A 17,106-nucleotide genomic window follows, 5' to 3' on the forward strand; every position below is an offset into this window, starting at 1 on the left:
TAACTTATTTGTAAAGAGTAATAATCTATATACATATATAATGTATAATAACAGAAATGTGACTGTATTTTACAAAATACTAGTCTACTAAAACACAGCCAAGACAGGTCACTTTGTAAAGAGTAAAGGTCAGTTTTATAATATTGGATACGGTAAAATGAGAGCATGTGTGCCACGTCATTGTAACTTCTGTATTGTTAGCCAGGTACGGCTGAAAGGGTCAATATAATAAAAATATATATAAATGTATAATGTTATGAGATTTAAGATATTTAGTCTAAACATTTATGTTTTCGTGTTATAATTGCTGTCATTCTAGTACGAAAGAGGCATAATTTATATTTATTTCATAAGTTTTTATGATGGTTACAAGATCAATCAAATCTACGAAATCTGTACAGAGATTCGTTAGTGAAAAAAACAGAATAAATATAAAGTTTCTTTTAAAGAAACATTTGGTAACTATCAGGACATTATAAAGATTCTGCATGTGAAATTTGAAAATGTTCTGATGAATAAAAGTATTTTTAATCTTAAAATGAAAATTACTTTTCATGTTGGATAGGCAAACATGTGAAAAACATTGAGACTTAATAAAAAAAATTGGTATTTTGCGTATGAAAGCATTGTAACGTTTACTGATAATCTACCAAATTTTGTTAACATATGTTTACAAATTTAAAAGTTACAGCATGAAAACTATAACAAGCACAAAATGGTTATGAGGTCAGTCCTAGGGACTGAACCTGTGCTGAAAGAGTTAACAAGTCCTGAAAGAGAGGATGTGACAAGAGTTTTGCTTTTCTGTTTGATGGCTCTATAACCAAATAAGATTTAAGGCTATAAAAGTTATATTTTGTCTGAGCAATGATGGTTTTAGTGAGTAATTTACATTAAATTTCGTACTTATTGGAGGGGTGGGGAATAAATTAGAGAAGAGAGGATATCTAGAAAAAAAAAGTCACACTTTCCACACCAGGGGAAATTCACGATTTTTTTAAATATTGCCTTATAAAACTAAGTAACTATTAAAATATGGATTATTAGCTATGATTTTATGCTATTCTAATTCGTATAACATATTAAAAAGTTGTGTGATTAGATTTTGAATATGAATCTAAAACCCCATGACATGCACAGTAAAGGATGCTGATGCTGAGTGTGTTAATCAGTCTTTAGATTGTAATCTTGAGTTTCATGTATAACATAAATTTCATGTGTTCTTAAATAAGATCTAGAGTAAAACAACTTTATACTTAAAGGTTTTTCAATATTTACTGAAAGTTATACTTACATGAAGAACTTGTGAAAACTCTGAGTAATTGTTTGTTCTTTTCCTTTTCTCTCCAAAATGTAATCGCATAAATTCACTGTTAAAGTTAAATGGTATTTTCTGATGAAGAGTTGTTTGTTTGATGACATATTCAAACTCCTCTATAATAAAAATACTTTAAATCAGAAAAATTTATTGTTGAAATTTTAAGCAAGCTTTTCAAAGAAGATGACCTCTAATGAATAACTATTTTATAACCAACAACAATGAAATTACTTTACAATATATAAATAAGAGAAGAATCAAATTCTTCAACATCAAATTGGCCATCAACCATACATATGTGCACGTGAGACCCCAAGATAATCTTTCGGATGCATACAACTTCTTCATGTATTTACATTACATACACATTACCATATTTACAATATTACCCACTTCAGTACAATTTTGAACTTCTATTTTTACAAGGGGCTCTAGAGAACACTTACCTGATATTTAATTTACACATATAATTGTTTTCATACAAACCAGCAGATCTGCATAGAATCTCTATCATTCCTGACTCATGGCCCTTTATAGCACAAAAAACATGCTTAATGGATTTTGTTGAAACCAGTGACCTTTAAGAGTGGATCAACAGTAATTTACTTATTTGTGAACAAAAGTTAAATTTATTTATTAGAACATGCCATTTCTTATCTATTAATCTGTTATTTCTTTCATTAAAAGAACCAGTTTCATTTAAGGGTTGCTCTTTCTGCTGTCTTATGATACAATAACCTCCATCCATGAATTATAAACAGCAATAAAAAACAATATATAAAATACTGTAAAAATATATGGTTAGAATGTTAAAAAATATGTATTTGCCATGCCACACCCAATATAGAGCATTCAACCTTCCGAGTAAGAAAATTAATGTTAATATTTTACCAAAATTGAAGACCATGCCACCATCTATTTGTACAATTTCCATTTGCCACTAGCCTTGAGGCTCCCACCTAACATCACGTGTTTACATGTAGTACAGCTGCTTTGTAGCAAGCAAAGGATATCAAGATGAGCTCCCTTCAGAAAGCACCAGAAGAGAACCGATAGAGCATGACACCCTATACTATGAAAGTATAGGTGCACACCCATGAGAGACTGTACCCCTTCTATATAGTTTTCACCAATAGTGAAGATACATGTTGACAAGTTGGGCAGAAGATAAGCATGTCCAGAAGAGGAAATGGACATCCTTCATGGTGTAGAGTAGCCAGGGCATGTCAGACCGTATGTGGTGGGTCAAAACCAGGTAGCATTGGTTATGTCTTCTGGTTTGAATGAGGAGGAGGATGCTAATCATCTTCACCTCGATACCAGGAAGCAGAAGAAAAAAGCAACTTTCATTCCAGCAACCTAGGTAGGGCACATGTGCAGATGAGTACAAAACCAACACTAGGACACACAAGAACCCGACGTCCAGGTAACTGTAAGAAGAAAGAATGCAAAAATGGTGAGTCAACTCCAGTCCAAAACCAGACAGTGTCAGGAATGTTTCATTCAGTCTGTGGTAGGAGAAGGGTCCCAACCAAACACATGTGTGAGGACTTGAGTTGCCTAGTCTTGCATTGATCCAACACCAGACTGCCTGGCAACTGCCATCCAGCAGCAGTAGGATGAGGTGAAGCCAGACAGACGAGGTGAACTGCATGTGGCAGATTCACCCAGTCCAAAATCACGCAGCATCAGAAATTTTTTGTCTCTTCTGCTGTAAGAGAGTACACACTATCTACACCAACAGAACACCACTGCCCTACTCTACTGAGTGGAAATGGTCACACTCACTCAGGAGGAAGTCTGTATGGTCCACCACCCAAATGGGTAGGAACTAGTAAATGGCAAGGATTCTGATACTCTACTAAAAGGAGGGGGGGATACAGTGAAGAGTCCGGAGAAATGCAACACCTCAAGACGGTGCAATGGGTGACAACAAAAATAATATTTTGAAAAGCAGGCTGGTCCCGGTATATTAAACTAGGACCAGAGGGATGGACAGCAATCCCAACACTGCTTTACTCATGACAGTCCATGAGTTAGTAAAGCCTGGATTGGACCTTATTTATGAAGCAATACAATGAGAGAAACACAAGTAGTCTTGTAGAACACCCTATCTCATCAGTGAGCATTACAGACTTTAAAAGTTGCATGGTGTGGATTTAAAGTGAAGTATATCCTGGCAGGCACTGCTGGACATTCAGCTGGATCCTGAGATGTAGAAATGGTCCATTGTAAAGGTAAGATATATAGAAAAAGAACTTACCCATTCAGAGCTGGCAAGTTATGTAGAACAACAATGGGAGGAAGTTGATATCCCAAAGAAAAAGAGATGGCCAGATGATGAAGATAATGTGTGACAAAACTATGTGGGGCAGTCCACATGATATCCACCAATGGATGACTGAAGTGAGCAGCCAGAATGAGAGTAAGGCATGAGAAGACCTGAAAGAGTCTATGAGAATCAACATCCAATAAAACATAGGATAAATGGAAGAGCTGCTGTAGCCATCCCATGAGGGTAACATGGAGGAAGGAAAATGGTGAAGGACAAGGGAACTCAGGCAAGGAACCAGTGATCATGCAGAGTCAATTGTAGATGTCACAAATGAGCATGACCCAAGGCGCAGGATTCTATGGAAGCCAAAATCCCTAAACGAGAGAGAACCTCCCTCACAGTGAGAAAAGGAGAAAATGAGGCATGGGAAACTAGTTGCTACATTTCCCTCAAAAGAAAAGGAGGTGGGGCCCTGTGGAGATGTAAACTGAGAAAAAAACCAAATAAATGAGAAACTAAATGGGTGTGTGATGAGACTTCTACAAGTTGACCAACCAACCCAGACTTATGGCTCTTGAAGGAAAAGAGGCTTATAGGGATGGAGCCAAATGAGAAAAAACATCCGAGAAGTCCACCTCAGTCATCCCAAAACCTGGGGCAAGAAACCACTATAGGTTGAGAAAAGTCCCAATGGTAAACCTAGGGAGGTTGAGAAACTGACCGAGATGTAAAATGACAAAGACCAGATGCCAAGCTACAGATTCTTCAGGAGTCATGAAAAGACATGAATAAATCTTGGAAAATGATAAAAAAAAACATCTGATAGTCTTTGGCCATTAGGACTAATAATGCCATTGACAAGATTTCCCTTGGAGTAGCGAAAGTCATGGGAACAGAAGACAATGGCAGAGAAGAAAAAAAATGAAGGATAAGACTCACTGACAGAACTCCCAGTACTCCACAATCAGCCACAAATAGAGGGCAAAGGTCCTTAAACTGAAGTAAACAGAACTCACGGACCATGAGCCTATAGGACAATCACCGCAAAGACTGACAGCACTGAAGTCTAGAAGCAGTGGGAGAACAGATGGGAACAGTGGAATGGGAAGTGGTGGTAGGAAGAGTAGAGGAAAGGAGATAGAGAGAGGCAAAGAAGGAATATGGGAGAGATGGTAAACCAGTGAGGCTAAGGAAGAACATTGGCATGAGAAAAGGGTGACAAAAGGAACTGAATAATAATGGCATCATGCCCCAATAAACTCTAACAATAGATCAACCAAATATGAAGGGATAAAACCAAGGAACATAAACATGTCACTGTAGAGAAGATGGGAGAAGGGTCACCCACAAAAAAAACCCTCAAAGGATTAGTGGATTACCACAGAAAGGAGATGAATGGAGGAAAATAATGGAAAAGGATAGAGAGTGCAAGATGAAGGTGGGAAAACTTAAGTCTGAAAAAAGATGAACAAAAGACAGAGGATCCAATCCCCATGTCTAAAGAAAAGACTTCCCAGCTTAGGAGTCAAAGAGAGGCAATACAGCACAAAGTTAAGCCTAGCCAAAAGAAAGAGGAGTAGGCATGCATGCATCAAAGTAGTGATAAAAGTAACTGAATAAGGACTAACATATCTGAACAGAAATTTAAAAAGCAGAGAATAAATTGCAAAGTGAAGGAGTGAAACAAATCTGAAAAACATAGTCCCAAAATTATGAAAAAGGTTCAGGTAGATTCTTGACAGCATGGGTATAAGGTTAAGCAAAGATAGGTAATGGGAAAAAATTAACAAAATCCCTTCCATCATGAATGAGAAGCATAGGAGGAAGTCTGTCAGGTAGAAAAGAAGGCATAGGTCACATGAACCACTCCACCACCCACCTCACAAAAGTTGTCATTTCTCCCAACAGACAAAGACAAACACAACATCAATATAGGTGTGAGACTCTCTCTCTAAGTGTCATATACAGTTTGAACATTGGCAACCATGGTTCTCCATAAGCTCATGTCTTTTGTATATTTCAAAATGTCATTCATACTGACATCCATCCATTTGCTTATGCTACTGGTGTAGTGTAACCCAGGCTTTCCTCAACTTTTTTTACCCTCTTATTTTTCCAGTAACCACCATATTTTCAAGTTCTTCCTTTCTCATTATGTGTCCTAGGAAACTCATTTGTTTTTCTCTGGTGTTTATGAACAACTTCCTCTGTATCTCTTGCTCTTCTCAGTACATTTCTGTAGTTTCAAGTCACTACTCCATGATAGGAAAGATGGTCCAACACTCATTGCATATGTAAGGATGGAGTACACATAACAATGCAGTTATGCTTTGATTTTTTTAAATATTTTCCCTAACTTTTGAAAAGCTGTCTTTGCCCTACCTATATGTATATTAATTTCTGTATCACTTCTTACATCTGGTTTTATAATACTACCTAGGTATTTGAATTTTTCCACCTGTTTATTAATTCATTTCCAATATAAAGTTCCCACTTCGGGATATTCTTTTTTGCTGATGACCATACATTCTTGTCTTTTTCATGTTAATTGAAAGTTTTTATGGTTGCTTGCCTCTACCACCATGTCTACTAGTCCTTGTAAATTGTTTTGTGAGCTACCAATCAACTCTGCATCGTCTGCACATCTCAAATTATTCAGGTTATAGCCTTCTATTATGTAGGGAAGGCAGCTAGTCATCATCACCCACCGCCAACTCTTGGGCTACTCTTTTACCAACGAATAGTAGGATTGACCGTCACTTTATAACGCCCCCAAGGCCAAACATGTTTGTTGTGATGGGGATTCGAACCCGTGACCCACAGATTGCGAGTCGAGCGCCCTAACCACCTAGCCATGCCGGGCCGCTTCTTTATGGAGCTACAATTTGTAAATGTTTTGTTTCATTTCTGACACCTAAGACCTTTTTTTATATTTATCTTATATTTATTTATATATTTATATTATATTTATTTCTTATATTTATCCTAAACCAACCAGTATTCTGGCTTTAATGTTGAAGTGTCCCCATCTATTAAGCACCTTTTTTATTTCTGTTTCTCTCAATTATATATATGTAGGTTCTTGTTTCTTTATAAATAAAGATTTTTACCTTTTCTGTTTCTATTCAAAGCTGTTTTTTCACAAAGAACAGATCTGTTTTAAAATTTATTTAAGGAGTGATATTCAAAATAATTGGAATGTTGTGTGAAAATTCATAAAATCTATATGGGAAAATGGTTTTGTGGAAATTTCAGAAAGGGTCAAATCAGATGTTCACTCATCTCAAAATCAATCAAGCTATAAGCATAAAAATATTCAAAAGTGTTAAAATACTTTATAACAACCACCAGTTAAATCTAGCTATTAAATATTAACTTTAATCAGTAAAAATGGTTCCATTTCAGTCCTAAATTAATGATTTCATTTCAGTTATGCATTGGTTTTATAATTTGTTGAATCATTTGACTTTCATGCTATACCACAGAAAGCAATTTTTTCTCACTCACATTTTCAGTCTTAATGGTACTGAAGTCTGGTTTAAATTCAACTCTGGTCTTAGTCTTCATGAATCAAGTTTCTTTAACCCTACGCATCCTCTCACAATCAGCTGAACCAATGATTAAAAACAGGTTGCTGTAAAGAGGAATACTATAGTTCCATGCATGATCTCATACAGGTGACAGCATGTAGACCACTGTTTTCAAATAAATGAATTCCATGATACAGTGTGATAGTCAAATGATTCAACAATCTATAAAACAAGATCAAAACATAGCTGGAATGAAACCACCATTAACTTAGGACTAAAATGTGATTCCATTATAAACTTCATATAAATGTGTGGATAAAAGTTAAATGTACAAGATTTTAAAGTCATGAAGCTTATATAAAAAATCTCATTCCAAACTACATGTGATATAGTTTCTACATTGGCGATGTATATAAAATGTAACTTAATAACAAAAAACAGAACGAATAGAATATTTAGACAATTTCAGATACAAACAGATTAGAGAAGAAGGTTTTTTGTCCAAATTTTATATTACTTTAAAGCATGTCAAAATAAATCATAACATTGTAAAACATTATGATCACAAGATATTTCTTTATCAATCTACAAAATTCACCTTAAAATTATCATAAGTAATGCAAAAATTCAGCTACTTCATACTACAGTCCAATGAAAAGGAAAATTAGAAAAACAGCTCTCTAAAAGAAAGGAAATGGAGGCATGACATTAATCCACTAGAAGAATGTTTACTATAGTTTTTCTTTCATTTGAAAAGCTGACCAACCACATTTCTCACTCTCAGACAACTAATAAATGTAATTAAAATTTTGACCACGTTTTATTCATACAAATTTAGATAATTAATATTTTAACTGTGAATTTTTTAATATATCATAAAATGTCTGTTACAATTTTAGATTAGCAATTCGATATATAATTTTAACTCTAAGATAACTTTGTTACTCACCATGAGTGACAAATCCAGAGCCTGTGGTGTCAAAAAGTTGAAAAGCTGCCTGATATAGAGCATCAGGCTGGCATAACAACCCTTCAAAAGCTTGGAATTCCATGAAAGATATAAGGCTACAACACAAAATAATAATATAAATGGACATAAATATTATTCTTCTACACAGATCGTTCAGTAAATTTACAAAACCTGAAAGTAGCACATATATACACACACACACACACAACAAAAAAAAAACTTCTAAGCACGAGATCTTTGTTAAACACAAATCTAAAATCATTAATAAAAGAGAAGGAAATGTGCTTCCAAGAACACTTGAAAAATTGTAAGGCCAGTTAGTAAGGTTACAGTTTAATTTTTTTCTAGAACAATAACTGAATTAGTAAATAAAAAAAAACATCAGGGTTTTGCAAAAGTTAAGATTTTCCTTACCTCACCTTCTCACACATAATAGCTAGAACCTCACATTGAAATGGTGAAGGTGCTAGTGTAGACATTAAACCTAGATGAGCCCCCTTCAGAAAATGCGTGAAGGTAAATCCCATGTGACACCCAATGGCAGGGGGCTCCACAGAGGCACACCTGTGAGACACAGCATCTTGTCTTCATTGGGGTATACTCGTTACCCAAAGGGAACAGAAGCAACTGGGATGGCTAGAATTTTATCATGACCCCCTACCAACTGCACACAACTGGTCAATGAGCCACAGATGTACAAAATCAGTGAGTAACCCTCCAAGATCCACAACCTCAGCAGCTAGGAACTGGTAAGTGGCAAGGGTCTTCCATGATCCACTTGAAGAAGGAGGAGGAGGGGCAATTTGCATCGGGGAGATCAGAAGAAGTGCCCAGATCCCCATCTGACACCTGCCAAAAAGGACTCTTATCGGAGAAAATGCTATGGGTGACTGCAAAACCCTATTTTTAAAAGCTGGCATTTGCTAGCCAAAGAAGTGAACAATCACTTCCCTGGTTCCACCTTTTCCCATAATAGTCCATGGAATACGATCTGGATCTGGCAATTGAGTAATTTTAATACCATGAGGATACCTCTAGTGATCTTTCAGAACACCCTGTCTCAACAGTGGACACTGGTAGAATCAGGACAGATGGTTTGAGTGCTTTCCATTACCCCCTAGTTTGATGGGGATCTTGGAAAACAAGCATACCTTGGTGGGATCCTATGAAAGAGAAAAGGGTGATGAAAAATAAAATGTACTTACCCTTCTCAAAAACACTATATGCAGTTACTGAAAAACAGCTACTGGAGGGAGTCAGAATCCCAATAGAGAAAAAAAAAAAAACAGATGAAGATAATGGGAGATGAATGTGTATGGGAATGAGGTAGAAGAAGATGGGGCCTGGATGCCAATTGACAAAGCAGAGGAAATCAAGATTGCAGGCCGAAGAGGCACCACTAACAGGACAAAAAAGGTGAGACCAGTCATGGTTGAAAGCACTGACTGCCAGGGCCAAACAGTGAGGAATTGGGGACAAAAGAGGGAAAGTTTGGTGTTGAGAGATGAGAAAGTATGGATGAGAGGTGTGCTCAATTGTGAGCAAACCCAATGAAATATCTAAGGGTAGAGAGACCACTCCATGGAAGACAAGATCTCGATGGACAAAACAAAGAAAATGTCTGGAATATATGGGTAATTGGAATTTGTAAAAAGGTTTCTAAAATGTTGACCTTGGTCATCCACAATCCAGGTGAAAAGAACCACCAAGGAGAGAAGAAACCCTCCGTGTAGAACCAATGGATAAAAAATTGGTTGAAATAAAAATTATATAGTGTACTAGTACCATCACTATAAAAGTAGGCTTAATTTCATCTGCAACCAACAGCAAAAAACAAGATCAATGTAAGTACTATTTTCTTGTTTTTCATATACATATATATATATCATTTATTGTTATAAAAGTAACTAAGATATAAAAATTAGAAACTTATAAGGTTAGATACGATTTTATTAAGTAAGATAAAAATAATTCTTCATTACAACATATGCTTGCAAGCAGCTTGTATATTACATTACTCAAAACATTAATGTGAGTTATGCATTTACTGAGTGATTTACAACTTGTATGTGGGGATTATTTAGATACCCTTCAAAGGGCAATAAAATAAAGTACAAGCAGGAGTAAACCGTTACAAGCCTTTAGCTATTTACAATAAAAAACTGTAGCTTTCTACTACAATCTGCAGTCATTCTAGAAAGAAAAAAAAAGGGAATTTAGATATATTTGGTATTCTTTTTATGGTGGTTACCAATTCGGTCAAATGTATTAGGGTAGAGGGAATAACATAAAAATATCAAGTTTTACTGAAACAAACTAATTTATTTTAGAGATTACACAACTGAAATTTGACAATTTTCAGATGAAGAAATGTATTTCTAACCTTAATATGAAAATCATTTTGCATTCAAAGCAGTCAACAATTTGACTTCATATATTCATGGACAAATCTTTAGTAAACACAATTAATTTCAAAAACTAATTTTTTGTGTACAAAAAAGACTTGCAAAGATAAATATACCATACTAAAAGTTATAGCATGGAAACCCTAATGGTTACTTTGTGGTTACAAGGTCAGTCACATCAACCAACACTGTATGGAAAGAGTTAAGAGTCCTCAAGTCTAAAAAAATCATAACTTTAGAAAACAATTTAATAATGATTTAGTAGATAAGTAAAAACTCTGTTCTACATATAAAATGGATAATTTCATACAATATATAGATTCAATGTCTACTCACACATCTATGTTGTTGTCCTCTAACATAACTTAATTTACCTTAACCTATCACTACTTGCAACAGTTTGTACTAAAAAAGTTTATGGACAACCTACCCATCTTTGGATGTATCCAACACACTTGAAATAAGCTGAACAGACTCACGGTTGTAATTGGAATCTTGAAACAGACCTAAGAATCTTCGTACAAAATCTTCAGGTGTCATAAATTTATCCCCATTTTTTTCTACACTAGCATACTGGAAACAAATATATATATATATATATATATATATGTACACTTTTTAATATCCTGGACAGATTTAAAGTCATTTCATATTCTGTGACTTGTCAGTAACACTATGTACTGTAACAAAAATGAGACAGTCACCTAACAACCACAGTAGGGGTAACTACTTATAAATATTTCATCAGTGACTATCATCAAGTCAATTTAGAACAATGATTTAATCATGAAAAAAATCATTGTTATATACAACAATGACATATGGAGCATGAATTGCTAGAATGAGTAACATTGCAATGATAAAGACATTAGCTGTTAATATTGGCAAGTTAATACATAAAAGATCAAATATTAGGTTTAAAATCTCAAGTAATATTATTCTGTTGTACAAAAAAAAGCCAGTATAAGCATTAGCAATAAAAAAAGAAAATCGGGTAACAAAAGTTTAAGAATACTGACTTGCCAATCTGGAGTTTAATAAATATTTTCTCACACATTTCAGACAAACTCATGTAATATACAAGCTTAATTTAAATGATTTTCTTAGTTACAAATATTAAATGACTATATAATACAACCATTTTCAAATTGAGACAGTTAGGAAAGTCAGTTAGATAGCTCCAATCTAATGTAAAGGTCTGATAACGAGTTTAACACTTTTAATAAACATAATTATGCTGGTGAAAATATTATACTCAAGTCACCAAAAAACCCTAATATAGTGGGGTACTAGGTAGTGAAATTTGTCATTATTCTCATACTCAAAGCATTTCATTATTCTGAAACAGTGGACACAGGAGATGGTTGAAATTTGGTTTTATCTTCCAAACATACTGTAACAGTTATTTTCTATTAAAATTCACCTACATAAACTAAAACCAAGCTTACCTTTTCAAAAATTTCTCTCAGTCTGTCAGGATCAGCTCTTTTTACTACAGAAACTCTCTGGAATATAATACATAACAATTTGTCAACAAGTTACATTTTATAGAGCTTTCAATCCGTTATTCTTAGTCTTAGATACAAAACATCATAAAATACTATATTAATGGAAATATTCCTTAACAATAATATTAATGCTATTCGTGGAATACAGTTTCATTCAAGCTGTTAATGTAGCATGATGTTTTGTTTCAATAAAAGTCTTCAATCCATAGGAACTGAAATATCAAGGTCATAGTCCGTGTAAGTAAAATACTCTGACCTCGACAGTGTCTGTGGGCTATTGCTGTGACTTGCAAAGGAGTTTAAAAATTGTGAGATTTACTTAGCAGTGCATTCATCTATGATAAATGGACTTTACAAGTTGTTGGCAATGTACATATATATACATATAAAATGTATGTTACTCTTGAAAATGTAATTTTTGTGTCATTATCATTATGAGCATTCACATCAATATTCAGTAAGAAAAAAATTAAAGATTTGCCTACATTGTGCTGGAAAGCACTGTGACATCACATATGAATGGTTTTATACATTTAATACTTCCATTGTTTGAAAAAAGAAATGAAACAATTATAAAGTGGACTTGTAGATTTGTTATGTTGAAACATCAAAGTTTCTCAACTAATATCCTTTTGTATATTTCAAATGGGTTTGGGTTTTTAATAAGCTATGAGTAAATGCTATGTAGTTATGAAATTGGTAAAGTTTACTTATGAAACATTAATTATTTAAACATAAAGTAATATCTGTATGCGAAAAAATGAAAAGTCAAAGTTGTGTACATTCCTATTTCAAATTATAGCAATTTAACAACATTAAATAATATCAAAATTGTTAGTTAGCTATGTCTTTATATTCTTAATCCTTACCCTCATTCTAATACTTACATGACTTGAACAAAAAAATTTAACACTTCACTTCATTAATCTAGTTCACACCATAACACTTATTCATGCAACTGATGATGATATAAATAGTACCTAGACACTACTCTCTGTTGTATCTCAGCCAGAATGAATAGCCCTGGTAATTTGAGAAAGAGGCCTCATTGGCACTAGATATGGCATATTTTGTGGTGGAAATACTTTTAAATATTACTCTTTGCTTTGATTCATAAGTTTTTATAAGCATTCATTTTTGTGGTTTTTAATAAGCAGTTATAACCTATAAAAATGTACTATTTTTTAATTGTTGAGTGTTTTACTGACAATAAATGCAAATCAAAGTCATGTAAACTAAAAATCTAAATTTTAACAAGTTTGACCAAAAACTTCATAATTTATTTTGTGAGAGTCTTGCAAGTTTCAATTTTTTTTCTATTTAACAATGTTACACTAAAAATATTTGTACAGCACATAGTTAAAACAATGGTTTGATAATATACATTTTCAAGAGTTTTTCTAATTTTATTTCAAAAAATTATTATGAATTTCAAGCACTGTCCATCCCCTGAAATAGTATAAAAAATCATGCACTTTATAGAGGTTTCGAATTAGTACAAATAATCAAGCACTTTTGAAGTTTTAAATGGTCTGGTCAAATCTGGTTTAAATTTCACGAAGATTACTCCAGAATATATTGAATATTTACTTTCTCCACTAAGACTGTGAGAGCACAGCAGAATAAGTAAATAATGAAAAAAAAAGCAACTTTTGAGTAGAACTATAAATCCCTAACTTTTAATTTAACAACATCATGAAGAATAACAACAAACTATACAATAATGTTTAGCTTAACTATGTTGAAACAATGCAAGTTTAACTTTAAGTTTGCGACGTGACTTTCTTTAAAAAATTAAACATTGAAAGTTAAACTCAAAGTTGGTAGAACTAAAAATTAAATTTCAGAAAGATAATATTCAATCAATACTATAATTCAAATCTTGACTCCTGTATCTTAAACCACAACACTTACAATTACATTATTCAAAATCAAACCATAAAATTAAAAAGCAATTATTGCATACCTCAACGTCTATTTGTTGACAATCTGCATTTTTAATTAACAAATCGGGTATCAGGAAGCTCTGCATGCTGGGCTGGGAGTGGGACTGAGCGTTGGTAGTCTAGTAGTGATACGAGAAAAAGGCTTAAGCTAAAAAAGTTAAGAAGACTCAACAAAAGAACATTAAGTAATAAGAAGCTGTTACAAAGAAAATAATGCCAATTTTCTGGGTAAATGCAAAATTACACCATCATGCAATATACATATATAAACAAATATCATTACTAAGGGTTTAACTTTTAATACGCTTTCAAACCTTTTCCTCTATCGACGTTATGTCAACCCTCACTGCATCCATGACGTGAAATAAAAGTGTGTACTAACATTCTGATTCAAAACTCGTATGTTATTTGCTAACGTTCGAGAGGTGATAAGAAAGGCTTTACTATTGGTTCTTGCCTTGAAGTATATGATTGGCCCATAACAAACCCTATAGGCTGAATGCGAGAATTTATCTGAATAGGAGCGCGAAGACTTGTAAAAATGGCGGGTAAGTGACTGTGAAGTTTATCTTGTTTTCTACTTTTTATCATTCAAAATGTAATTCTGTTACTGACAAAAAACGTGGACTTGCACTATTGTTCTTGAATTAATAATTAAATGTGGTTACTTTATCCCATTGGAAATTTATTGTTTTTGTGTGTGTAATATAAAGAGTGGATAAAGAAATGTTAACTAAGCCTAACATTTCATTTTCATAGAGCTTAGAAGAAAGAACAAGGCCTTTTTCATACCCAGGCTACTACTAGTACCATTACTTTTAGTTTTACTAATATTAGAATAATCTCTTATTTACTATGATATTAATAGGTATTATTATATTCAGCAAAGTATAGCAGTAACATTGCCATCAAATTCAAAGTGGAATTACATTTTAATTTTGGTATTGCAGCAGCCTAATTTTTAGTTTTAAAGTTGAGCTTTTAATAAGTTTTATTTTTTACTAAACATCTAAAGTAAAGACGGAAGTGTGAATGTCCTAATTTACTGAGTAATTAATATAACTATGAATATTAGAATTTACACTAGCTATCCACTGTTAGTGCTTACAGTAGAGGATTTTATTGAATTGTAAATAGCAGAAAGAATAAGACAATTACACACAATTGGATTCCACAGTAAAATATTAATAGATTTACACTGCAACTTGAATTATGAATTTAATAATTAACGAAAACGAATTAATAATTGTACCTATAAATTGACATTTTGCACCATGCTAATTTCTAATTGAAACAATGCTAATAAAATTGCTTTACCTGGTAACCTGAGATGTTGCATGAAACTTGTAACAAGGTGGGATAAAATATAATCCTTATAAAATACTTCAATTTAAAACCTGTATGTATGAATGTATATTATATTGATAAATGAAATGAAAACTGTCAACAACCAAATTTTAAAAATCAGCTATGCAATTGCATATTTACCTATTAAAATAAAGGAGAGATTTTGTATTCACATTGGTTTCATGATTGACTAGTGTCAAAGCAATGTGTCTTCTGCATTCACTTCCAATTCCTCTTTTTTTTTTGATATGCTGTTGATTAAAATTATATAGACATATATGTATGAGCTTCTAAATTATCAAATAATGACCACAATGTTTATTGTATGGCTTGGTTTTTTTTTCAAATTCAATGAAAAATAAGTATTTATTAAGGGTTTTAAAGTTTTGTTTGTGTGCTTTCAAATACAAAATGTTTCTGAATGCAAAAAAAAACAATCAGGAGAATGAAGAGCATAAATAGGACTATTGTTTGATATGTCATTAACATGTATTCACCAAGCACCCACCAACTGATGCTCTGGTTTTTGATGCTCAACATTTACCCGTTGTTTGTGAAAAATGTTTATAAGTCATGACATTCTTTTTACAGTCTGATTACAACTACTAAAAGAATGGATGCCTTGAAATAAACCGTAAGAACTCAGCATGTAATAGTACTGTTAACTTTTTCATTTGTTGTTTGGTGTGCAGTAATTTGGTATTTTGGTAATGGGAGACATATGTTTGGAACTGTGAAGTTGTGCTAATACACAATCTGTTGCCAAGTGCTGGGATTCTCCAAAACACCCTGCTACAGTACAGAAAAGGGAAAAGACTTGTAGTGTGAATTTGTTACAGACCACTAACTGGTACTGGTGAAGTTAGTGAGAACCTTTACAATGAGATTATGATGTCAGCTGTTAATTTATGATGAAAGTCTTCCGGAAATCCGGATATTTCTTCCTGAGAAACACATTTTTTAAAATTATTTATCGGATTTTGGTGTTCCATGCCATAAATAAGCATTTATGCAATCGCACGGTTTGTTTACATTCGGCAACAGGGCGCCGCCATTTTGTAGTCTCGCAATGCTTGCTGGTGTGTACGAGACCTTGTATGCTTATAATGCAAACTTCATGTCATGTGAACGAGATTTTATCTCGAAAACGTACTTTAGAAAATGTGGTCATTCTTTTGTGTACCTTTCTATTGAGCGAGACAATTGAAGAGCCTTATCTATTCAAAGGTGTTTACCGAAGCGATAATAGATCAAATGAAATGTACAAACAAGTAGATAGGTCGGCGGATATCAGTAGCATAGAAGGAAAGGCAAAGAACAAGTTCAAATGGTCGTGGCTGGAGGAAAAGGTTTGATTTGCCGTCTTGATTAGTCATGTCATTGAATGATAATTAAGAAATTATTAACGATTTTTTAAAACTACAGTACAAGAACTGATTATAAACTTTAATAGATCTATAAAGTAAAATTTACTAACCACGTGCACAGTGCATATCCTGGCCTGTCCACTTTCCTCACAAAGTCCGATAAAAAGTCACCATTTACATTGGATCAGTATTTGAGAGAAGTCTCAAGAATACAGACAGATCCAACCCTACCTGGGATAAATGACAGCACCCGACTGGATCACTGGTGGAGAGAGGTTATGCCTTGCTATCCAGCTCTTGGGAAGGTAGTAAGAGCTTGTCTTAGTATTTTCACTGGACCCAAAATAGAACAGTCATTTAGCGTTTATGAATGACCTCATTGATGCTAAATCAAACAGGATGGCTTTGTAGACATATTCTTCATTTCAAAGCATGAAATA

General features: G+C 33.6%; 2 protein-coding genes across 3 annotated transcripts in view; one reads left to right on the top strand and one right to left on the bottom strand.

Annotated features, from left to right (window-relative positions):
• LOC106478107 (calcium-binding mitochondrial carrier protein Aralar1-like) overlaps positions 1 to 14,385 on the bottom strand; it is a 93,893-nt gene extending 79,508 nt beyond the window's left edge. Inside the window, exons 1-6 of one of the 2 annotated variants that reach the window (XM_022381635.1) lie at positions 14,267 to 14,385; positions 13,973 to 14,071; positions 11,947 to 12,003; positions 10,929 to 11,071; positions 8,073 to 8,188; positions 1,295 to 1,434 (exon numbers count right to left, since the gene is read on the bottom strand). In XM_022381635.1, the coding sequence (XP_022237343.1) occupies positions 1,295 to 1,434; positions 8,073 to 8,188; positions 10,929 to 11,071; positions 11,947 to 12,003; positions 13,973 to 14,071; positions 14,267 to 14,308 (597 nt within the window). In that variant the 5' untranslated portion in view covers positions 14,309 to 14,385. The remainder of the gene's footprint in view (positions 1 to 1,294; positions 1,435 to 8,072; positions 8,189 to 10,928; positions 11,072 to 11,946; positions 12,004 to 13,972; positions 14,072 to 14,266) is intronic. The other variant, XM_022381636.1, reaches the window with a different exon arrangement.
• A 51-nt stretch (positions 14,386 to 14,436) lies between these two features.
• Positions 14,437 to 17,106, top strand: part of LOC106478110 (histone acetyltransferase type B catalytic subunit-like) — a 36,493-nt gene continuing 33,823 nt past the window's right edge. Inside the window, exon 1 of the mRNA XM_013938625.2 lies at positions 14,437 to 14,500. Coding sequence (XP_013794079.1) covers positions 14,494 to 14,500 — 7 coding nt within the window. The 5' untranslated portion in view covers positions 14,437 to 14,493. The remainder of the gene's footprint in view (positions 14,501 to 17,106) is intronic.

This window comes from Limulus polyphemus, unplaced genomic scaffold (assembly GCF_000517525.1).
Source record: "Limulus polyphemus unplaced genomic scaffold, Limulus_polyphemus-2.1.2 Scaffold180, whole genome shotgun sequence".
In the NCBI taxonomy this organism is placed as follows: domain Eukaryota; kingdom Metazoa; phylum Arthropoda; class Merostomata; order Xiphosura; family Limulidae; genus Limulus; species Limulus polyphemus.